The sequence below is a fragment of the Bos javanicus genome, chromosome 19 (genome assembly GCF_032452875.1).
Source record: "Bos javanicus breed banteng chromosome 19, ARS-OSU_banteng_1.0, whole genome shotgun sequence".
Classification (NCBI taxonomy): Eukaryota; Metazoa; Chordata; class Mammalia; order Artiodactyla; family Bovidae; genus Bos; species Bos javanicus.
The window spans coordinates 56,827,846-56,850,743 of NC_083886.1; the positions used below are offsets into that span (position 1 = coordinate 56,827,846).

The following is a 22,898-nucleotide window of genomic DNA, read 5'->3' on the forward strand; positions in this document are numbered from 1 at the left end:
GGGCAGGTCTGGGGTGGCCCCCAGGGCACCTTCCCTGGGCCTGGATGCCTTCTCGCCCGCAGGACAGCCAGTGCGGCACCGTGATCGACGTGAACATTGACTGCGCCGTCAAGCTCATCGGCACCAACTGCATCGTCTACCCCGTCAACAGCAAGGACCTGCAGCACATCTGGGTGAGCCCCCTGCCGGCCTCCCCCCCACAGGGCTCTGCTTCTCTCCGCAGCATCTTCCAGGTCGAGCGGCCAAGCCCAGTGCTCAGCCTCTCCTTGCAGCTTGTGGCGCTTCTCACGTGTCAGCCATCCGGACTTGAGGTCAGGTAGCGCTTTATGTCTCTGGCAGACAAGGCTGGTTTCCTTTCTCTTCTAAGACTTTGTGTCGTCGTTTTTGAAACAATTTTTTCCAGTAGTTTATGCATTTCCGATTCCAAGCTTGCTGAAGGTTGTAGGTGCCGTGTCTCCCGCAGCCTCGGGAGCCACACCTGGTGCCGCGTCAGCACTGGCTCCTGCCTGTTCTCCCTCTTACCCACCCCTCTCTCCCCGCCTCTCTTTTCTCCTCTTTTCTGAAACTTTGTTTTTAACCTTTTTTTTTTTTTGGCCACACCATGCAGCGTGTGGGATCTTAGTTCCCTGACTAGGGAACGATCCCGTACCCCCCTCCCTGCCTTGGCCACGTGTTAACTGCACAGCCAGGGAAGTCCCTGCTTTTCTGAAACTTCTGAAAGCAAGCTACAGATATGATTCTATCTGCCCCCGAGTACTAAGTGTATATTTTCCCAAAACAGAAACACTCTCCTATTTAACCACCATTCAAACCCCTAGATTGGGACCTTGACCCGTTACTGTCCATCCACAGACCCACTCAGTTGTTCCATCAATCTCCGTTTTCCCCTTCTGACCCGGCCTCCATCAGGAGCGCACGCTCAGTCGTCAGTGCTTTGACCTCCCCAGGCTGGAGCAGTTCCCAGTCCTGCTTTGTCTCCCTGTCCTGGGTGACCCCGAGCATGGGGCCGTCCGACAGTGCCCGTGACAGCCTCGGGCCCCGCGCTTCTGGCAGAACTGCCCCAGAAATACCGCTCAGCTCTTCCCTGGCCCTGGAACGTGCCTCGGCTGCAGTGTGGGGACGTTCTCTTTGCTCCCCAGTCGTGTTGAGCTCTGCTGAGCTGCCTCCCAACAAACTCAGATTTCACCCCTTGGCCAGCGATCATATTGGTTTTGTGGGGAGATATTCCGGGATTGTGTCAATAAACTGGTGGTTCTCAACTCCCATCCACCAGCCTTAGCCTCCATTAACAATTCCCACCTGACCCAGCCAGCAGCCTGATGGCTGCTAAATGGTGATTTCATGACACCATCACTGCCTGCTTTATTATGAGTTTGGCATTCTACCATATGGAAGAGCTGTACTTTCTGTCCCATTTATTTCCTCATTTTTTACATCAGATGCAGAGACTCCTGTTTTATTCATTGGTTGTAATCCGTTACTTGTTCTGTTGCTTCAGTGATCCCACCCAGATTTGGCCAGTAGGAACCCCTTCAAGCTGGCATCTGTGCTCTTTTGACATGTCTCCACCATTTTTTTAAAAAACACTTTACTTTCCATATTGTTTGATTTCTGATCCAGACTAGAATCAGCCGTTTCTTCAGCGAGCCCTAGTTTCTTTCAAAAGCCATGGTCTCAGTGCAAACTGGGTGTGCTGATTGCTCCTGGGCCCCATTCAGGGCAGCGCTAGGGAATCCACGTATGTGTGTCTAGGTGGATAAGTGCACACGTCTATATGTGTATGTAGGTGGATAAGCACGCACGTCTAAATGTGCCTGTGCCCATCTTGTGACGTATTCAGATGTGTGAGCCCGTCTTGATCCCTCTGACCCCAGTCCAGCTCCTCTCTCTTCCCCTTCCTGTGTTAGTGGCTGCTGTCCCCAGCAGGGAGACTTGGCTCTTGATATCCTCCATATAGTTATCTGTTTATTTAAATCACTTTACTGTGTAACCACCCACCCCAGCTCACTCCCACTCACGTGTCCTGTGTCCTCAGAAGGCCGTCCAGCCTCTGCCCCTGTGGGGGCGAGCAGCTGGGGACTCTTGGGGGAAGCTTGCTGCACAGTTACTAGGTCCGACCCACATGGAGCCTTCCTGCCGTCTGTGGGGCCAAGAGGAACGAGGGTTCTGGACACCAGAGTCCTCCGTCGTCTCTCACCGCCTGTCTGTCTGGTCTGCAGCCCTTCATGTACGGGGACTACATCGCCTACGACTGCTGGCTGGGCAAGGTCTACGACCTGAAGAACCAGATCATCCTGAAACTGTCCAACGGCGCCAGGTGCGGTCTCCCCACCACACAGGAGCCCTCGCAGGGCGGGGCCGCTGGGGAAGGGGCAGGGGTGCGTCCTAGGTCCCCCGAGGGCCATGCCAGGGGCTGCGGGCCTTGCGTCTCATGGTCCGACCCTGGGCTGGTCTCCTTGTCAGCCTGGCTGGATTCTCCGGCTCAGTTCCTGGTCTTCGCTCTACCCTGGCTTGGGGAGACCCTCGTCATCACATAGGACCCCCAAGAGGGGCTGATGCTCTCCTTTAGGCACTTTAAGGGGGTGAACGCTGAAATCTGCTGGCTGAGTCCTGTTTGTTTTAGAGAGTTCCTTGTTCCAGTGCAGGGACTAAGGTGTGGGCGGAGGGTGAATTACCCATTTTAAGGCCTGCAGAGGCACTGACGCCTCCACACAAGTCCTGTAGACACTGACCAGCTCCTTCCGGGGTCCTGGCTGCCTCGCCTCCCCTGAGACTCAGGGACTGGGTCCGGTGCCCACCAAGCCCCCGCCCCCTATTGCAGGTGCTCCATGAACACGGAGGATGGCGCCAAGCTCTACGACGTCTGCCCGCACGTCAGTGACTCTGTACGTTGGCTCCACCCCAGGAGCCTGGGGGGCCGAGGGTGGGGGGCGCATCTCCTGTTCCTCAGCCCTGGGCTCTGCAGGAGGGAGCTTAGGGGCTTCTCGGCAGAGAGCCGGGGTCTGGCCTGGGGCGACCAGTGGTCTCAGCCAGTGCTTTCCTGGAAGGAGGGGGTGTGTATCAGAAGGTGTAAAAGCTTGGGTGTTTGCAGGAAGCAGTAGAACTTTCTTTGCGTTTTGTTAAGTTTTTATCTCATCCTTTTAAAATCTCCCTTTTTCTTGGAGTGTACACAGTATTTTACTGTGATGTGACATTTTAGAGCAGTGGTAAATGACAGTTTGTAAGTAATACTAGGAGAGTGTGTGTGATCAAGCAGGTTTGGGGACCCCCGCTCTTAGAGCTTTGTCCCCCCAGACCAGCAGCATTGTTGTGGCCCGAGAGCTGGTTATAAGCAGGATGGGCCAGCCGTGCCTTTTAGTGAGTAAAACCCCTGGCGGTTTGTGTGCATCTGAGGTCTGAGAGGTGCTACTCTGCAGTCTTAGGTGGTGTGGAGCATGGAGGCCTGGGGTGGACGGCAGGTGTGGACACTGCTGCCCCCGCCCCCTAAGAGGCAGCACTCACAGGGACCCTCCTCTGGCCCCCAATCCTGCAGGGTCTCTTCTTCGATGATTCCTATGGCTTCTACCCGGGCCAGGTGCTCATTGGCCCTGCCAAGATCTTCTCCAGCGTCCAGTGGCTGTCGGGCGTCAAGCCGGTGCTCAGCACCAAGAGCAAGTTCCGCGTGGTGGTCGAAGAGGTAAGGAGGAGGCGTGGCAGGGAGTGAGGCCCGGGCACTCCTGCCCAGCCTGCCTCGCCTGGAAGGGGGCTGCTCTGAGGACGGGGAGCCCGGGCTGAGCGAAGGAGGGAGGTGGCCAGTGGCAGGTCCGCTGGGCCCTTCTGGAGGGAGGAGGCCTCCGTGACCTCTGGGAGGGTCTGAACTACGATGTAGACCTGCTTCCCGCTCTGGAGGACGGCTGCGGGAGCGAGCGGCGTTAGTCTGCTGACCGGGCCTGTCCGCCCGCCTCCCCAGGTGCAGGTTGTAGAGCTGAAGGTCACCTGGATCACCAAGAGCTTCTGTCCAGGGGGCACGGACAGCGTCAGCCCCCCACCCTCTGTCATCACCCAGGAAAACCTAGGCAGGTGAGCGGCCCCAGCACGCCCCCTGCTCCAGCAGCCCCAGAGGTGGTCCCCCAGCAAGTCTCTGGGCCACAGGCACAGGTGCCGGGGGGCTTGCCGAGGACCCCCTCGCCTAGCGTCTGCCTTTCCCCTCTCCCTCTCGCCTCCCAGGGTGAAGCGTCTCGGATGCTTTGACCATGCTCAGCGGCAGCTTGGGGAGCGCTGTCTGTATGTCTTCCCAGCCAAGGTAGAGCCGGCCAAGATTGCCTGTGAATGTCCAGAAAAACACTGCGCCCAGGGGGAGGGCTCTGTGGCCAAGAAGGTATGTCCTCGGGGTTGGGGCTTGGCGGGCGTTTGAGGAACTGGCCTTGAGCCATTTCCACAGCAGGAAGGTCTGTGCCTTAGGCCTTGGGGGGCAGCCCTGATGACCCTTGCAGGCCAGTTAGGTGTATACAGCCGTCACCCCTCGACTGAGCTGCCTGGAGTCAGCTCTCCATGGCGCCCGCCCTCCTGCTCTGCCGGCAGGTGAAGCGCCTCCTGAAGAAACAGCTTGTGAGGATCACATCTTGCTCCCCGGACGTCCAGTGCTCCAGGGACCATTCCATGGAGGACGCAGGCAAGAAGGGGGCGGCCAAAGCCAAGAGCGAAACGGCCTCCGCCAGCCCCGAGGAGACGCCCGATGGGTCCTCCAGCCCAGTGGAGATGCAGGACGAGGGCCCAGAGGAGGCCCACGAGGCGGGTGAGCAGCTGCCCCCCTTCCTGCTGAAGGAGGGTGGGGACGACAGGCTGCACTCGGCCGAGCAGGACGCGGACGATGAGGCCGCCGACGACACAGACGACACCAGCTCGGTGACCTCCTCCGCCAGCTCCACCACCTCCTCCCAGAGCGGCAGCGGCACGAGTCGCAAGAAGAGCATCCCCTTGTCAATAAAGAATTTAAAGAGGAAACACAAGAGGAAGAAGAATAAAATCACACGCGACTTCAAGCCGGGGGACAGGTAGACTCAGGGGCACCCTCTTTCCTGGCTGGGTGTCTAGCCCGAGACCGTTCCCTGGCACCTGCACGCAGGCGGGCTCATGGGTGCACATGTGGTATGAAGCCCCATGCGGGCTCAGGGGTGCCTGGGGTCGGCCAGGTGGGATGGAAGGATCTGAGAACGGGAGAGGGTGAGACTAGGGTTGAGGGATTCTCTGGAAGATGCTGGGCATGGAGACTGCAGGGGAGCAGCGCTGTTTCCTCCCTCCTGCCTGAAGCTGAGTTCCAAGTTGCCAAGCCCACAGGGAGGGCACGTGGGGAGGGAGCATCCCTGGCCTTTGCTCACTGGCCCGCCTGCAGGGTGGCTGTGGAGGTGGTGACCACGATGACCTCGGCGGACGTGATGTGGCAGGACGGCTCCGTGGAGTGCAACATCCGCTCCAATGACCTCTTCCCTGTGCACCACCTGGACAACAACGAGTTCTGCCCCGGAGACTTCGTGGTGGACAAGCGAGGTAGTGCCGGGCGCGGCTCAGGAGGAAGGGTCAGGATGTCTGGCATCAGGCCTCCCCTGGGAGGTGGCTCCCGCTATGGACGGGGCAGCCTTTCTGGCCTTCTCTGACCAAGCCAGGGAAGCAGTGGGTCCTGGGCTCCTGTGCTTTACCTGCAGCCGGCTGTGGGGGCAGCCGGTGGCCCCAACAGGGTGCCTTAGCTCACTCCTCGCCTGCTCTGGGTCCACAGTCCAGAGCTGTCCGGACCCCGCTGTCTATGGCGTGGTGCAGTCTGGGGACCACGTGGGCCGCACGTGCATGGTGAAGTGGTTCAAGCTGCGGCCGAGCGGTGACGACGTGGAGGTGAGCAGGGGCCGCCCCCGTGTCTCCTTCAGGGTGGGCTTTGGTGAGCTGGGCATAGAGCCCCCAGGCTCACGACCGCCCATCCCGCCCTAGCTGATCGGAGAGGAGGAAGACGTGAGCGTCTACGACATCGCCGATCACCCTGATTTCCGGTTCCGCACAACTGACATCGTCATCCGAATCGGTAACGCTGAGGACGGAGCCCCGCACAAGGAGGACGAGGTAGGGCGTCCTGCACGGCCGCTGCAGTACCTGTCCATGCCGCCAGAGGGCGCCCCGCCCCGCGAAGGAGGTGCCCGGCCCCGCCCCGCCCCGCCCCCTGTAGGGCCCGCCTGCCGGTCTACACAGCTGCTCCCCGGGCTCCACGGGTGGTTTCTTAGGGGCGCCCAGCCCTGTCCTCAGTCCTGTGAGCGTGGTGGCAGGTGCCGTAGGAGCACAGGAGAGGCCTGGGGAGGTGACTCTGAGCTGGGCCCCAGGGAACAAGTGGGGACATGTGGTGAGGTCAGGCAGATTCTGGGCAGGGGAGAAAGGGGTACCAGAGCCCCAAGGCTGGAGCCTCATCCAGGGGGCATCCAGAGAGACCAGGCTCAGTGGACAGCGAGTATTGGCGGTGTTTCAGCCAGAGGGCTGTGCTCTCAAGTACTCACGTTGGTCTCTGGCCGGCGCCCACACCGCTTCCATTCTCACGGCCCTGCCTGTGCCCTCACTCTCGGAGAGCTGCCCCTGACCCCGTCCTGTTTCCACTACAGCCATCGGTAGGCCAGGTAGCCCGCGTGGATGTCAGCAGCAAAGTGGAGGTGGTGTGGGCTGACAACTCAAAGACCATCATCCTGCCCCAGGTGAGACCCCCGGGAGCCCATGGCTCAGCTCCAGACTGTGACAGCCAGGCCAAGGGCTCAGGGCCTTCCTGGAAAAGGAATCTTCTTTTGGGGAGCAGGGTCTTGGGGAAAGGAAGGGCAGTGTTATACCCAGAGCCCCGGATGAGAGTCGGGAGAGCGGAGAGGCTGCCTGCAGTGGGCCCAACCGTCCCGCCCCACCTGGCAGGCTCCTGGTTGCCAGGCATGTCTAGGTTCTCACAGATCTACCTGGATCCCTATTTCACTGCACTGAGAATGCACAGGTTGCGCCCTGTAAGAAGCAGCCTTCCCCCACCACTTCTAGGAAACTGTCACAGATCGGGGGGCAGGAATGGACAGGCTTTCGCAGCTCCATTTCTGTGCCCCTCGTTTGATCTGATGCTCACACCCCAGCTCCCCTCTCCCTGTGCCAGTACAGGATGGACGAAGGGGTGGCTCCCCCTTCGTCTAGGAGGCCATTCCAGGAACAGGAACAGAGTCACAGAGTCTGCCGCGGTCCAGCGGACCAAGTGCGGTCAGTGACGAGGAGGCTGGCACTGGCATTTGCTGTACCCTGGACCCAGGGGCTGGGCTGGGGTGCCTCCCAGAGGCCTAGGGACCACCTAGCGCAGAGGCCCAACCGCGAGGCCAGAGCAGGAAAGGGAGAAAGGGCGGCAGGGCTGCTGAGGCCTCAGGGCGCCCGGTCAGTGTCAGCTCTGAGGCTCGGGGTCCCTGGCAGAGGGCCTCTGACCAGCCCGCGCCCCATCTCCCCTCAGCACCTGTACAACATCGAGTCTGAGATCGAGGAGTCGGACTACGACTCAGTGGAAGGCAGCACCAGTGGAGCGTCCTCAGACGAGTGGGAAGACGACAGTGACAGCTGGGAGACAGACAATGGGCTGGTGGAGGATGAGCACCCCAAGATAGAGGAGCCCCCCATCCCCACCGCCGAGCAGCCGGCAGCCCCAGAGGAGGACAAGGGTGTGGTGATCAGCGAGGAGGCCGCCACGGCCGCCATCCAGGGGGCTGTGGCCATGGCCGCCCCCGTGGCCGGGCTGATGGAGAAGGCGGGCAAGGACGGGCCCCCGAAGAGCTTCCGGGAGCTGAAGGAAGCCATCAAGATCCTGGAGAGCCTCAAGAACATGACGGTGGAGCAGCTGCTGACAGGCTCGCCCACCTCCCCCACGGCAGAGCCTGAGAAACCCACGCGGGAGAAGAAGTTCTTAGATGACATCAAGAAGCTGCAGGAGAACCTCAAGAAGACCCTGGACAATGTGGCCATCGCCGAGGAAGAGAAGATGGAGGCGGTGCCGGAGACGGAGCGCAAGGAGGACAAGCCCGAGGGGCAGTCGCCAGTGAAGGCCGAGTGGCCCAGTGAGACCCCGGTGCTCTGCCAGCAGTGCGGCGGCAAGCCTGGAGTCACATTCACCAGCGCCAAGGGCGAGGTCTTCTCGGTGCTGGAGTTCGCACCCTGTGAGTTCGTCTGGCCTCACTCCAGGGCCAGGGCGCCGTGTCCCTGGAGTGGGCCCCAGTCCCCATGCCAGGAGAGGGCGGCGGGGGAGGCGGGGGCTTTGTCCACCTGTCTGGGGAGCACATTCAGCCGCCGCTGCCCCTCCGGTTGGCGTTTCCAGGCCTCGCCTGAGGGACTGACCACCCTCTTTCCCCCTCTAGCGAATCACTCTTTTAAGAAAATTGAGTTCCAGCCTCCAGAAGCCAAGAAGTTCTTCAGCACAGTGCGGAAGGAGATGGCACTGCTGGCCACCTCACTGCCTGATGGCATCATGGTCAAGACATTCGAGGACAGAATGGCAAGTAGGCGGGCTTGGGCAGGCACAGGCGTCCGGGTGGGCACTCCGGAGGCTGCAGCCTCAGGCCCTGGGCCTGCAGGCCTGGGGGACACCCGCAAGGCCGCCCGCCTGCAGCCCCTCCTCACAGGGCAGGAGAGGCTCCAACAAATCTCCCACAGCTGTGTCTAGACCAGACAGCCGCCCTTTTAAAGCTTAGTTTAAAATTATGTAATACGTTACTTGACTTCTCTCTTTTTTTGAAAAATTAGAATGTTACAGGAAAAGCTGTATTATCCTTTGACCGGTCCTTGACCCAGCCCCAGGGGCAGTGACTTTAGGAGGCTCACCTCCGGCCCAGCCCTGGAGAAAGGGGCCATGGGAAAGGGACCGCAAAGAGGGATGCTGTGGAACGGGCCTGCCGGCACTCCGCCGGTCCGCTCAGCCCTGGCGGTCTCTCGGCTGGTGGCGTTGCCCTGGTGATGGTGCCCCTGCCCCGGCCCTCAGCCTGGGTCTCTGATGTGTGTGCAGAGCCTCCTTAATGACTGACAGAGCATTGTCCTCGAGTCCAGATCCTCTCACCCCTCTAGATCCCTCGAAGCCAGTGCAGCCGTGCCATCCTGGAATGATCTTTCCTCTTGTTGGTTGTCGTCGTTGTTGCCTTCATGGGGTGGTGGGGTGTGCGGGGGGAGGTCACAGTGGTGTTTGAGGAATGCAACTTACAAGTAGTAGTTTATTAAAAAAAAAAAAAAAAGTAAGATAAAAACCAGTTTGGAAAATTCCTTTCATGCCAGGAGTTAAGAGGTGCCAAGTGGGTCTGTACAGAGTTGTCTGCATTCAGCTTCTCTGTCGCTGTCAGCGGGTGTGTGGATCCTGGGGCCGCTCCTGCTCCCTCTACAGCCGCACGGCACCCTGGAAGACTGGAAGTGGGCTCCATGTGCGGGTGCCCGATGCCCACATCAACCTCCCCACTCTCTCCCTGTACCCCCCTCTAGGACCTCTTCTCGGCCCTGATCAAGGGCCCCACTCGCACCCCCTACGAGGACGGCCTCTACTTGTTCGACATCCAGCTCCCCAACATCTACCCGGCCGTGCCCCCCCACTTCTGCTACCTCTCCCAGTGCAGTGGCCGCCTGAACCCCAACCTGTATGACAACGGGAAGGTGTGCGTCAGCCTCCTGGGCACCTGGATTGGAAAGGTGGGTCAGCGCTGGCTCGTGGTGAGGGTGGGGGCGGGCCAGTCCGGGCAGGTGTCTGGGACACAACTGATCAGTGTGCACCGTGTGTGCGTGTGTGTGTGCTGCAGGGGACAGAGAGGTGGACGAGCAAATCCAGCCTTCTCCAGGTGCTTATCTCCATCCAAGGTAGGCGGGGTGCGGCTGGAGGGCACCATCACTCTGGCCGTGGCGGCCCTTGACCTCCCGTCTAGGGGTGGAGGTTGGGCCAGCCCTGAGGGACTTCCCCTTCCCTCTTGCAGGTCTAATCCTGGTGAACGAACCGTACTACAACGAGGCAGGCTTTGACAGCGACCGAGGCCTACAAGAGGGCTACGAGAACAGCCGCTGCTACAACGAGATGGCCCTCATCCGCGTGGTGCAGTCCATGACCCAGCTGGTCCGGCGGCCACCCGAGGTCTTTGAGCAGGAGATCCGGCAGCACTTTAGCACCGGTGGCTGGCGGCTGGTGAACCGCATCGAGTCCTGGCTGGAAACCCACGCCCTGCTGGAGAGGGCCCAGGCGCTGCCCAACGGGCTCCCCAAGGACAGCAGCTCGCCGGAGCCACCGGCTGTGGCCGAGCTCTCAGACTTCGGCCGAGAGGAACCTGAGGACGGGGGGCTGGCCCCCGGGGAGGCCTCCCAGGGCTCAGACTCGGAGGGCCCGGCCTCAGCCCCCAGGGACCGCATGGAGCAGGCCTCGGAGGCCCCGCCCGACGCCTCGGTGCCGCCCAGCGTCAAGCCAAAGAAGAGGAGAAAGAGCTACCGGAGCTTCCTCCCCGAGAAGAGCGGCTACCCTGACCTCGGCTTCCCCCTCTTCCCGCTCTCCAAGGGCTTCGTCAAGAGCATCCGGGGAGTCCTGATGCAGTTCCGGGCTGCCCTGACGGAGGCGGGCATGCCCGAGAGCGCGGGGGACAAGTAGCCAGCAGCCCCGGAGGAAGGCACGTACGTGGCCGCAGGGAGAGGCCTCCCCCCTTCCCTCTCCTCCTCTGTCCCAGTGCAGGCCCCGCCCCCTGCCCTTTGCCCCCTCCTCCCAAGGTGAGTTTGCTGCTGACGTGCAGGAAGTTTCTTGAGATGCTGCCATTTGTATTCCGAAGCAATCTTCCAACAGGCAGGTGCCCTGTGGCAAAGGAAATCAGAACCGCGCAGCTGATTTTCCCCTTGTAGTCCCAGGCAGAGTGCCCCTGCGCTTCCTCCCGCGCCGTCTCGCCCTCAGGGCAGGGGTGGGCTCTCCCTGGGGTCTGACACAGGAGAACACAGGCCACGTGGACGTGCCTTGCATGAAATGTGGGTTGCCGCGGCGGTTGCCCCGTCCCGCCTGCCCTCTCGAGTCCCGCTGACGCTTCCTGGTGTCCCGGGCCCGCCCGTCACCACCACCTGCCAGGTCTTCCCTCGCCCCCCAGCTCGGCCACCCTCCCCAGAGCGGTGCCGCCGCCACTGACTCCCGGCTGGGCCCTGGCCTGTTGAACTTGCTCTCTGCGAGAGGTGGGCACCAGGCCGGGTACATGGCGACGCCTGGGAGGTGGTGGCCCTCGCACGCTGCCACGGGGTAAGGACAGGGAGCTGCTGCTGGGAAGACACGGCTATAGGTGCCTTGCCCTTCCTGCCCCTCGGGGTGAGGGGGATCGCAGCTCTGGCTTTGAGGTCCCCGGAGGCGGGAGCAGCAGCACAGACGAGGGCCTCTCCCGTGGACTCGGGCCCTCTCCCCTCCTGTGTCCAGTGCTCACGCCGGCAGGGGTGGCACGCAGCTCATGGAACTCAGAGTGGGCCAGCCCTCTCCCCGCCCCAGACAAAAACACAGCCTGTCAGCCCTGCGCTTAAAACCGCAGGCTCGATGTGGCAGAGTGGCGGCCAGCAGGGTTTTCCCTCGCAGAGCTGGGCCCCGAGGTTTACAAGTTTTCTAAGCGTTTGATAATGTGAAGCTCCAGGTGAAGGGGATGCCATTGAGCACATTGCAGCTATGTAATTTTTGGTGTATGTAATGTAATATTTAAGATTGAAAGAATAAATCAAAAAATATTAACTCTTACTAGAAAAAAAAAAAAAAAACAAAATAAGAAGCCAAAGCATGATGTGTCTTGTCCGCCTTACGCTGGCTCCACACCTGGGCCGCCGTGAGCACGCGGCCGGCGGCAGCGCGGGGGAGGACGGGGGCCAGACCAGGGCTGCGGCGATTGGAGGCTGGAGTCGGGGTCTTGTTTGAGGATCACTCAGAGTGACTGGCGGGGCTGTGCTTCCCGGTGCGTTGTTCACGTGGAGATGTGAATGCCTATTGCTTAAGATATCTGTATAAAGTGCTGTGTGATTAAACTTTTTTTTTTTTTTACTTGCATTTTTTTTGGTTTGGCTCATTACAGTGTACAAAACAGACAAGGTGGCACCATTAAACCTGCCTCTGCCATTCATCTGGCTCTGTCGCCTTTCTTTCCCTCGGGGGCACCTCACACACCCTCCCCAGGGGAAGGAAAGATCCCTGTGGCTGGGGCGGGGTGGGGGGGCGTCTCAAGGCAGCAGCCCCTTCCCCACCCAGCCTGCTCCCAAGCCTCTTCATCTCCTGTCAAGGACTTGGAGGGGCCGGGAAGTGAGGGTCTAGAAGCTCAGTGGGTGGGTGCTCTTGGCCTCTGAGCAGGGCCTGGGTCCTGGAGCCCCCTTTCAGCAGGGCAGCAGCAGCAGCTCTGTTCCCCAGGGGCCTCTGACCAGGTCCACCCGTTCAGCTCCTTCCAGATGCTGGGGGGGGGGCTGGCCTGGGCTCGAAGCCACTCTGGATGGCTGGAATCTACCTCTCCTCACCACTGCTTCCTTTTAAACCCCAGCCCACCACTCCCCGACAAGGACAGACGAGGAGGGCAGGGGAGCCCCAGAGCCCGCCCTGGACAGACAGACTCCTTGTAAAAAGGGGACAGCTCTCTGCCATTTTGACCTCTTGCTCCTTGCCAGTTTTCCCCAGTGCCCCTAACTCCGGGACAATCTCCCTTTTGGCTGAGATGCGCTGGCTGTATGGCCCTAGGTAAGACATACTTGCTCTAAACCTCAGTCTTCCTACCTGTGCTAAGAGGCAGTTGGCTCCAGACCAGATGGGGTATAATCATCACTGGGGCAGGGCCCCAACCCCTGCAAAAGCAGCCTGGACCAGCTCTGGTCCTGTGCCCACTACCAAAATGACTTCCCAGGGGCCGGTACCACATGCTGCCCCATCCAGGAGGGACCACTGGGTTGGTCATCATGTTAAATTCTAGAGCCCGGGCAGAATTAAGACCCCACTCTTCGCACCCTCTAGGATAAGACCAGCAGGCTGGGAATGTCACTTTATTCAGATCTGATTCAAGGGTGGCTTCCCTGCTCCTACCCCAACACTCCATCTGGCCTTCGGTGGGCAGAGCCTGTCCTTCCCACCCTTCTCCAGTCTTCCTTCTCCTCCTCCTCCTCCCAACTCACCACGTGGGCTGTGGACAGGCCCTCCAGTCCTGGGGGAGGAGGGAGAGAGGGGTGGCGGGGCCTGAGCACAGAGTGAACCAAGTAGACAAAGGCAGGGGCAAGGCCCACAGAGTCAGGGACGCTCTGATGGGGGCGGCGTCTGCTGAGACTTCCTGCGGGGTGAGGGCTGTGGTTTCAGAGAGGGTGGGGGCTCCCTGTAGCCACTGACCATCCAGAAGTAGTTGGGGAGAACCTGGCCCTGGACAGCCTCGCTGATCAGCAGTTCCCCATCCACAGTAAACACACCCTTCCCATCCTTGGGCTCCAGGCGGAAGGCAACCACAGGCACATAGACCAGGTGGGGGCAGTGGCACTCCATGTGCCTGCCTTTCTCCATGGCCAGGAAGAGGCGCAGCAGCATGGCCCGGGACACACCAGCACGCACGTAGAACAGATGCATGGTGCCAGCCGAACAGCGGCCCATGGGGGCGGTGAAAAGGTCACTGGCCAGGTGGGAATGCAGGAGTACCAACACCAGCACAAAGTCCTGCTCTGGCACCACCGTCCAGTGAGGAGGCACTGGCTGCTCCAGGGGCACCACATGGGTGTCCGCGGGGTCCTGCGGGGCCCGAGCCGGGGAGGGGCCCCTCCTGGAAGCCAGCGTTTCTGCCGGCAGGTAGGCCAGGCTGCCCCGGTAGGTGCGCAGGGCCACCAGGCGCAGGCAGGCGCCTAGAGTGAAGCGCATCTCGCCCAGGCGCCGAAACTTCTCGCTCTCCAGATCCACGTCGGCGATGAAACCCCACGCCAGGCTGAGCACAGAGAAGAGGCGCTGCCCGCAGGCGGTCTGCAGGGATAGCAGGTCCATGGGCGCCAGCAGCCGGCGGCACAGCAGCTGCGTGCAGTTGGTCAGGAGGTCTTCCTTAGTCACCTGCTCGTACCTGCAGGGGAGGGAGTCGGATGAGGAGCTGGGGCAGGCCAAAGTAACCTTGAGCCCCTGGGGGAGTTGACAGCGGGTGACAGCCAACTGGAGTCACTGAGAGAGAGAGAGAGAGAGAGGACCCTGGAACAGAGGCTCAGGGCTCCAGAGACGAGTGGTAGCTCGCAGGCACTCATAAAAGAAAGCCTGGCAGGACCTGAGGGAAAATAAACCCGCTTGGACCCTGGCTCTCACCCGGCGTAATAGTTCAAAGAAGCGGCCACTGCATTGCCAGAGCCTGCCGGGAGGCTACACAGGGGCTTCTGGATGGCGGTCTCCCAGTCAGGCCGCTCCATGAGCCCGTTCACCACCTGTTGGAGCACAGGAGGCCTCAGCCTGGGAAGCTCCCCCCACCCGCCACGGCGCCCCCACAACCCAGACCCAGGCCCAGCCTCCCCTGGGAAGGCCTCACCTCGTGGATCAGCCCGTCTCCGGACATGACCACCAGCGCGTCCCAGCGTCTCAGGTCCTCCGCACGCACCAGCTCCCGGGCGTGGTTCCGCCGCTCTGTGCAGAGGGTGCGGCTATCAACGTGGGAGGTTGGAGTCGCGGGTCCCCCGGCTGGGGATGCTCCCCACGCCCGCTCCCGGGAAGAAACTCACCAGTGAGCATCAGCGTGAAGGAGACGTCGGCCTGGGCCAGCAGCGGCTGTACGTGGCTCCAGAAGAGCTGCAGGGCTTTGCCCTTGCCCCCGCGCGGATTTAACAACACCAGCACGTGGCAGGGCCTTGGGAGCGTGTTCCGGGAGCCGCCCGCTGTAAACACAAACCGGAACCGCCACTAGGGGCTGAGGATCACAACGCGGGCACCCGGGTGGAAACGCGGCGCCTGAAATCCACGGGTACTTGATCCAGCTGAGCCTGGCCAGCGGCAGCGGCCTCCAGCGGGGCACTCCAGCCAGTTTGGCTGGGCTCAGACTCCCACCAGCTTCTAGTCTCATGGGGAAAAGGGCTCGCCTCCAGGGTACCCAGCCCCTCTTGTTCAGTTGACTCCGGCCAACTTTCCTCACCAGGGAGAATAGGAATCCCCCTACAGGCCTTCCCCGCCAGGCCCCCACAAACCTGCATCCATGACCTCGCCCCGCTGCCGAGGGGTCCCCGGCGCCGTCCGGACGCTGTCCGCCGCGGCGGCTCCTGACTTCAGCTCCTTATCGGTGCTGCCCAGGCGGGCCTCTCGGTGACGGCCATGGGGCTCGCCCTCCCCGCCCGTTGCCGGGGCTGTGGGGGCACCCGCGTCATTCCCTGCGGTTGCCGGATCTGAGGGAGAGGAAACCGCGCTGGTGGAGTCTGGAGCGGCCCCCTGAGGTAGGGGGCGCCCCATTAGGTTCTGGGACCACGCTCCGGGAGCCGCGCGCACCGGCATCGCCTATTTTTCCAAGAGGTCCAGAAAGCCGAGGTCCAGTGCCACCAAGGGCGTTCGGGTCCTGGAACTGAGCTCCCACCACCACCACCCCCAGGGGGAAAGGGTCTTTTCCTGAGAGCCTGTCTTTTCTAGGACCTCGGGTTCCGGCCCGACGATGAGTCAGAGCCCCGGCTCTCTCCGTGGGATCGGGTCTTCAAGCCCCTCCCCGGGGGCCGCCAGGGGGAGGGGAGTCCAGTTGTGTAAAAAAATCCCAGAAGGTGAGTGGCCATCGCCGCGCGCGAAGTTCGGGGCGAGTGATCCTCGGCCCGAAACAGCCGGGTCGCCGCGTCCTCTACCCCGAGCGCTGGAGCTGCCCGGATCGCCGCGCGCGTTTCCAAGGGCCGGGCTCTGCGGCGCCGCGCGCAGCGCTCGTGGAAACGGCGCCGGAGTCGTACAAAGGCTGAGCCGGAGCCGGGCCGCCAGCCACCACCTCCCTCAGCCAGAGCCGAGTGGGCGCGGAGGCCATGTGCTGCACGGCGGCTCTCCCGGCCGCCCAGGAAGCCAAGAAGGGCAAGAGAGCAGGGCAGGCGGCCAGCCCTACCCAGTCGGTCCAGTTTCCTGGGGGAAGCGCTACCTCCGTTCCCCACAATCGCCTAGGGCTGAACACAGCCAGTCCCGGGCTCAGCCTCGCATCTGCGGAGCAACCGGAGCGCCGAGTAAACGCTGACTGCGCGGCCTCGCTGCCTCCAGCCTCAAACTTTTCGCTCAACTTCGGGGAGGGCGCCGTGCCTAGCCTCCCGGCCTGGCCACGCCCCGCGGCCCAGGCGTTCGCAGGGGTGGAACCCAGGCCCCACACGGCGCAAGCAAGCGGGGCCCTGGCCTTGCCGCTCCGCCCCAGCCCGGCCCGCGCCCACGGCTCGGCCAAGCGCTCAGCCCTTTGGCTGGGTCCGGGGACTCTCGGACCCAGTAGGAAGGCGAGCGACGCGGCCGGGCGGGAGACGTGGAGGCTGCTGGCTAGGCGCGGAGCCCCAGGCCCGGCTACGAGCGGCGCGCCGCGAGCGCAGCGTCCCGGGCGCGCGAGGGTGAACGCGCATCACAGGCCGCCGCGCACAAAATCTGAGCGGCCCCCGGGTGGGGCTCCGGGCGCGCGTGGCTCAGGGCTCTGGTTAGACCCTTGCCTGTCACTGGATAGTCTCCTGGCGGAACCTGCCCCGCTGCCCGCGCCCCCCAATCCCACCCGGATTTCGAGGTCCAGGCCCTGCCAGGTACCCCTCATTTCGTGCTGGGGTGTCTCTGCAGCCGCTCCCATCCTCCCCCAGAGTTATTTTTAGCTTCCTGGACCGCACGGCCACGGAGCCTGAGACAGCCAGAGGAGCCATCCCGGGAGGGAGGGCCAGGAGCGCGGGGGGTACGCGGTCCGGAGGAGGGGGCCTTGTTAAGAACCTCAGAAGTTGGGTGCTTTTCCCAGAGGACAACATCGATGCTCGCCTGAACCAGCGGGCGCTCCAGGCCCCGCTCCCCTTAGCCACCTGAAAGGAGCTTGGCGGTGTAAACAGGCCTAGGCGACCCCATCCGGATTGGGGAGCCAAGCTTGGGGGCGTGTCCTCCGTCGCCCTGCTGGCTCAGCTGGGAGCTGCAAACTGGCCCGGGGCCTCGGGTGTCAATGGGGTGTGATCAACACATCCCCGGCAAGTAAGTGTCCGATCTGAAAGTGTCCACGACCCGCTCGAGTAAGCTCCCTGTGGGGTAGTGTGCGGCGACCCAGAGGAGGAAGTTGCCAAGGTCAAGTTACCAAGTTTCTAACTCCCTAACCAAAGTTTGAAAAGACCAAACCGCTGTAGGAGGCTTAGCTGGTGCAGGCCCCGGCTGCAGGGTGCTCACGCGCCCACACCTGCCCCCACCCAACACCCATTCACACGTCTCGCTTCCCATCGCCCCTGAAAGTCGACAAGAGGCAGGTCTCGGCACGGCTCCGAGGTACCGCTTTGCGAGAGGACCCAGGCGTCCCTGTTCCCCAACACCTGGCGGGGCGGGGCCCGGGATAGGGGAGAGGCTCAGGCTGGGACGCGTGGGTCCCGGGGCCGTTGGCCTGGCACGCGGCCGGGTGGTGTCCACCTCCGCCCTGCGCAGCTCTGGGGGCAGCCCTGGCTGGGTCGTGAGCGTCCCGAGCGCGTTCCGGGAAGGTGACTCAGCGATGCTTTCACGGGTCGAGAAACTCTGCGAAACTAGGAACCCGAGTGGGGAGCGGGGCGGGGCGTCATCACCCTCTAGCAGCGCCGCAATCGGAGTCCACCGAGGTCTGATCTTGAACCTCCAGGCTCCCCACCCCCCGCCCAGGAATCCAGCGCCAGGAGCCAAGCGCCGCGCTGCAGCCGCAGTGCCGCGGTCACGCGACGCGGGAACGCCAGCGCCGGCGAGAGGAGGGGGCTCCTTGCGGGAGCCCGGACTGGATCCCTCGGCTCTCCTCTCCCCCTCCTCCCTCGCCTGCCTGCTCCTCCAGCCAGGACGGTCAAAGTCAGGGCTTTGGGCGCCTGGAAGACGCGGGACGCGGCGTGATGCTCCCGGGGATCTCGGATCTTGGAGAGGGGCGGCCTCCCTCTTCTCCCCACGAGCGCTTCCATCAGTCCTGAGAAGCCGCTGCTTAAACCTCGGAGTCTGGTGGGACTCAGACCCAGGAAGCGAGGACGTGGCCGTGCACGAGCCTAGTGAGAAAGCCCACCTGCCGCAGGGTCCCTCCGCCTCCCTAGCTGGAGCCCCCGGGGTTGGGGGCGGGGTTAACTGGAAACCCAGCGGCGAGGGAGGCGGGGCGGCCTGCTGGGTTGTTATCCGGCCTCCAGGAGCCCAGTGGGAGGGAGGTGAAGGGCAGAGCCCTCTGGCCCCGGTTCCAGTCCGCACAAAGGCTCCTCTGTCCTCCCGGCCGCCTCTCCCCAACCCCCGTCCCCACCCCCAAGGTCCCTGCTCCGCCTGCTTCTTTCTCGTCCGTCACCTCCTTCTTCCAGCCTCCCTCCCTCCGAGCCCGCCCCGCCCCCAGCCCCTCTCTAAAGAGGGTTATTTCATCTCCAGAGATCCTCGTCAGTACCCATGGCCCAGGAGACCGGATTGGGCAAGAGGAAGATGCTTTTCCCCTTTTGATAATTGGGGGAAGTGAAACCCTGAGAGGTGAAGGGTCTTGCCTAGCTAAGCCACTGAACCAGCTCCCTACAGAGCTGAGAAGCAAACCCAGATCCCAGCCCCCAGCCCGGGAGGCCCAGCTGACCCCAGGCTTCTAGCTGGCGTTTGAGTATCCATCCGCTCCACGTGTTGCTTGCCACAGAGCTGCCTCATCCACCCCGCTGCTCAATCGCTCTGAGAAAGAGGAAGCATCTGGAAGCCCTCTCCAGGCTTCATCCTCCAGGTTCTGATTAAGCAACTAGCTGCTGTGGCCACAGGCCTGGCATGAGACTTGATCTGTCCCGGTCACCAACCATCAGGTACACCTGTCTCAGAGGTGAAGGAGACTGCTGTTCCAATTCCCCCAGTCACCCTCCCTCCTCCTTGAGGGTAGCCTCCCCAGGACACACCTGATCCTTTTCTGTTCTTTTAAAAAAAAAAAAAAAAGCAAGCAGGCATGCACTGGGCCTGGCCCAGCTCTCTGGAAACTTGGAGCCAAGGCTGCCAGATGGCAAATGACTTGCTTTTATTAGGAGAGGTTTCCTGCCATCTCCTTGGCTACCCACTCCAATATTCATTCTTGCCTAGTGAATTCCATGGGCAGAAGAGCCTGGCGGGCGACAGCCCATGGGGTCGCAGAGAGTTGGACACGACTCAGCAACTAACATTGATTTGTTCATTCCTGCCATCTCACCTGTTCCTGAGGTTCCAGCTCCCAGGCTGAACTGCAGGACCCCCGCAGCCTTCCTTGACCTCAAGGGCTTTCTGCCTGGAAGGCTGCAAGGGCAGGGAAAGGGAGGTGTCCAGCCTGACTGTTTTTAAGACTGGTCTCCTGGGATGGACCCAGATGTGGTTTCCCATTCTGAAATCCCAGTGACCCTGACACGCATTGAGGGTGGCAGGCTGTGGGTGGAGAGGTGTGTCCTGCATGGGCATGCAGGAGACCAGACTAGTCACACGAGATTCCTGACCTGCAGGCGGTGTTCCAAGTTTCTGTCTCTGTGGTGGTTCAGCTGCTCCAGGTGTGGTGGGGTGAGCCTAGATTTATCTCGGAGGTGGCCTCCTCCTCCTCACAGGTGTCCTTGCCGAGGCTGCCAGCCAGCATCTCTTCTGGGTCTCTGGACTCTGCCTCCCACACACCCCACATCTGAGCAGGCCTGCTCAGAGGGACACATCCCTTTCAGGAAAGTTCACTAGCACAGCCTCCCCTAAAAGGCCTCACCCCTGCCACTCATTTCAGCTGCTGGTCTGGGATCTGAAGGCGTCTGTGTTAGTTTCCTTGAGTTGTCATAACAAGGTACCACAGACTGGGTGATTTAGAAATTTACTGTGTCACGGTTCTTAAGAAATCCAAGATTAAGATGTCAGCAGGGTCGGTTCCTTTCAAGGCCTGTGAGGCAGCGTCTTGTTCCAGGCTTCTCCCCTAGCTACTAGTGGTTGACTGGCCACAGGTGTTCCTTGACCTGTATGTGCAGGCTTCCCAGGGGGCTCAACGGTAAAGAATCCACCTGTCAATCCAGGAGATGTGGGTTCGATCCCTGGGTCTGGAAGGTCCCCAGGAGGAGGACATGCCAACCCACTCCAGTATTCTTGCCTGGGAAATCCCATGGACAGAGGAGCCTGGCGGGCTACAGACCATGGGGTCACACATTGGACGAGACTGAGCATGCACACATAACCTGTGCATGCATCACGCAACTCTGCCTTGGCCACCACATGACCCTCTTCCCTGGTGAAAGACCTGGCTGAAATTTGTTGTTTCAGGGTCTACATTATCTTCTGCGGGCCTGTTCTTTTTTGAATGCAAATTACTCTGGGAGGAAAACCCAGTTAGTTATGAGGACTCTAGTGTGAATGGATGTATCAGTTTTTAAACTAAAAAAAAAAAATCGAACAGTCCTAGGTGTCTCCAGAGAGGACAACAGTGCAGGCTCCTGTGGGTGCCACAGGAAAGGGACGGGAACTGGCCCTGCCCGCCTCCCACTGTTGAGGGACCTTCCCCAGGCTTGCACACCACCCCCGCTCCCCTGACTTTCCGATCTTACCCTGCACCTCGGCTTATGGCGTCTCTGGTTTTCTGAGCAGATGGGTTTCTTCCACAGTCCTTAGAAGAACAAAGCTGGGTTTTGTGTTAGTGTCCTGGGTTCTCGTTGCTGCACCAATTTCTCATCTTGCAGTTCTGGAGGTCACAAGTTTAGAATGGATTGGCAGGGCTGAGCTGCCTTCCTGTTCTAGCGTCTAGAAGCACCTGCATTCCTTGGCCTCGGATCCCTTCTTTCACCTCCGTGCTGGCAGTCTAGCATCTCCAAGTCTCCGTCTGACTTTTGCTTCTGTTGTCACATCTTCTCTGACTCTGACCTTCCTGTGCTGTGCTAAGTCATTTCAGTTGTGTCTGACTCTTTGCGACTCTAAGGACTGTAGCCTTCCAGGCTCCTCTGTCCATGGAATTCTCCAGGCCAGAATACTGGAGTGGGTAGCCTATCCCTGCTCCAGGGGATCTTCCTGACCCAGGAATCGAACTGGAGTCTCCAGCATTGCAGGCAGATTCCTTACCAGCTGAGCTACCAGGGAAACCCCCCGATCTTCCTGCCTCCCTCTTGTAAGTTCTCCCGTCTGTGATGACATTGACCCTACCTGGCTAACTCAGGTTGAGCTCCCCGTCCAAAAGCCTTAATTTAATTTAGTCACAACTGCAAAATTGCTTTTGCCATATAAGGTAACATAGTCATGGGTCGCATGGAACTATGACACAGACATCTTTGGGGGGGGCTGTTATTCTGCCAGCCACAGTGGGGCAGGGAATGTCTGGGAATCCTGTCCTTACTTGGCGCCAGAACCTTCTTTCTAGCATTCCGCATCTCCTCAGTGGTACCAGCTGAACACAAACCAGGAACTTGGTTTCCCTCAATTCACATTCGTCATGGTGGGGCCGAAAACATTCTTGCTGAGGTCATTGACACGTGATTCTGTAGACTTTGTGGTCTTTGACTCATCAGACAGAGGCCCCCGCAAAGAACACCGGTTTCCATTTTTAAAAACTGCACAGGAGGGAAAAAAGAAATTGCCTGAGAAGGAGCAATTGGCATATTTACTGAACATAGTAATTATAGGATAACAAATAACTTTTCACCTGAGGAAAGGGTGGGGCACAGACCTGCCCATCCATTTCCAGTTTGGCAGAATTCCCCACTCTGCAGGAAGGGCTTGCCACCGGCCCAGCCCACTGGGTACCACACAAAAGACGTGGTCCTCACAGCTCCTGTCATGAAGCCGGACAGCCCAGCTACTTTTATACTTTGTGGTGAGGCTGGACCAGGCCAGCCACGTGGAGAACGGTGGCTAGGAATATTTCATAGGTTCTTGCTGACATCAGCTCCGGTTTGGGCTCTCTACAGTGGGCTCTGGCCTGTCTCCAGCACCCAGTCCCACATCCTGAACACTAGTGAGGGGAGAGAAGGTCCCCTTCTGAGGCTGCAGCCAGCCCCTGCCCTACCCAACTGTGTTTTTCTTTTTAAAGAAATAATTTTATTTATTTTTGAATGTGCTGGATCTTTATTCCTGTGCATGGACTTCTTTCTCTAGTTGCCACTCCTAGTCGTGTGCAGGCTTCTCATTGCCGTGGCTTCTCTCGTTGTGGAGCACAGGCTCTAGAACACACTGGCTTCAGTAGTTTGGGCGTGTGGGTTCAGTCGCTACAGCTCCCAGGCTCCAGAGCACAGGCGCCATAGTTGTGGCGCATGCGCTTAGGGGCCCCGCGGCATGTGGCGTCTTTCCAGATCAGGGATTGAACCCATGATTCCTGCATTGGCAGACGGACTCAAGCCCTCAACTGTGCCTTGAAATCAGTTACTCATTTATACTGGTTTATACTGGTTCGACTTCCCTGGTGGCTCAGACGGTAAAGCATCTGCCTGCATTGAGGGAGACCCAGGGAAGATCCCCTGCAGGAGGAAATGGCAACCCACTCCAGTACTCTTGCCTGGAAAATTCCATGGAGTGAGGAGCCTGGTCGGCTACAGTCCATGGAGTCACAAAGAGTGGGACACGACTGAAGCGACTTCATTTCACATATTGGTTCCGAGAGACACTATGCGACTGGTCGTCTCCTTCAAGGGAAGAGCAGCCAGCAGCCGTGTCAAACTGCTTTGGGTGATTCCCAAAAGGAGAGCTTCTGGAAAGCAGGAAGAGAGACCTGGCCGCTCTGCAGCCAGGCAGCGGGAATGCTGAGCCGCTTTTATTTGGTCCCCACGTCCAGGCCAAGGGGATGGGTGTGTACACAGTTTTCCGGGCGTTTTTTGTTGTGCAGTGTTTTCCATTT

At 60.6% G+C, this 22,898-nt stretch overlaps 2 protein-coding genes across 5 annotated transcripts in view; one reads left to right on the forward strand and one right to left on the reverse strand.

Moving 5' to 3' along the window:
- UBE2O (ubiquitin conjugating enzyme E2 O) overlaps positions 1 to 12,104 on the forward strand; it is a 49,622-nt gene extending 37,518 nt beyond the window's left edge. The window contains exons 3-18 of one of the 2 annotated variants that reach the window (XM_061392759.1): positions 63 to 173; positions 2,220 to 2,317; positions 2,822 to 2,885; positions 3,533 to 3,676; positions 3,950 to 4,059; positions 4,207 to 4,357; positions 4,561 to 5,033; positions 5,372 to 5,526; positions 5,753 to 5,865; positions 5,959 to 6,087; positions 6,615 to 6,704; positions 7,478 to 8,174; positions 8,373 to 8,509; positions 9,481 to 9,684; positions 9,792 to 9,849; positions 9,963 to 12,104. In XM_061392759.1, the coding sequence (XP_061248743.1) occupies positions 63 to 173; positions 2,220 to 2,317; positions 2,822 to 2,885; positions 3,533 to 3,676; positions 3,950 to 4,059; positions 4,207 to 4,357; positions 4,561 to 5,033; positions 5,372 to 5,526; positions 5,753 to 5,865; positions 5,959 to 6,087; positions 6,615 to 6,704; positions 7,478 to 8,174; positions 8,373 to 8,509; positions 9,481 to 9,684; positions 9,792 to 9,849; positions 9,963 to 10,621 (3,393 nt within the window). In that variant the 3' untranslated portion in view covers positions 10,622 to 12,104. The remainder of the gene's footprint in view (positions 1 to 62; positions 174 to 2,219; positions 2,318 to 2,821; positions 2,886 to 3,532; positions 3,677 to 3,949; positions 4,060 to 4,206; positions 4,358 to 4,560; positions 5,034 to 5,371; positions 5,527 to 5,752; positions 5,866 to 5,958; positions 6,088 to 6,614; positions 6,705 to 7,477; positions 8,175 to 8,372; positions 8,510 to 9,480; positions 9,685 to 9,791; positions 9,850 to 9,962) is intronic. The other variant, XM_061392760.1, reaches the window with a different exon arrangement.
- Positions 12,105 to 12,989: 885 nt separating this feature from the next.
- SPHK1 (sphingosine kinase 1) lies at positions 12,990 to 17,398 on the reverse strand. 3 transcript variants are annotated; one of them, XM_061392762.1, is made up of 6 exons: positions 16,960 to 17,398; positions 15,151 to 15,345; positions 14,692 to 14,917; positions 14,502 to 14,613; positions 14,285 to 14,400; positions 12,990 to 14,051 (listed from the first exon to the last, which is right to left on the reverse strand). In XM_061392762.1, exons 1-6 carry the CDS (start codon positions 17,000 to 17,002, stop codon positions 13,247 to 13,249), a joined length of 1,497 nt encoding a protein of 498 aa, XP_061248746.1. In that variant the 5' UTR covers positions 17,003 to 17,398; the 3' UTR covers positions 12,990 to 13,246. The 3 variants fall into 3 exon arrangements, with proteins under 3 accessions (XP_061248746.1, XP_061248747.1, XP_061248745.1); XM_061392763.1 differs by lacking the exon at positions 16,960 to 17,398 and having other exon boundaries at positions 14,502 to 14,596; positions 14,692 to 14,844; positions 15,151 to 15,963; XM_061392761.1 differs by lacking the exon at positions 16,960 to 17,398 and having other exon boundaries at positions 15,151 to 15,797.
- Positions 17,399 to 22,898: the final 5,500 nt, after the last annotated feature.

What these genes read in the sequence shown, in the direction of transcription:
- SPHK1 (XM_061392761.1), bottom strand. Translation starts at nt 15,451, where the DNA reads ATGCCGGTGCGCGCGGCTCCCGGAGCGTGGTCCCAGAACCTAATGGGG. An exon ending in GGGCGAGGTCATGGATGCAG is followed by an intron (nt 14,918 to 15,150) that starts GTTTGTGGGGGC and finishes CGTGGATTTCAG; the next exon opens with GCGCCGCGTTTCCACCCGGG. An exon ending in TCTTTGAACTATTACGCCGG is followed by an intron (nt 14,052 to 14,284) that starts GTGAGAGCCAGG and finishes CCTCCCCTGCAG; the next exon opens with GTACGAGCAGGTGACTAAGG.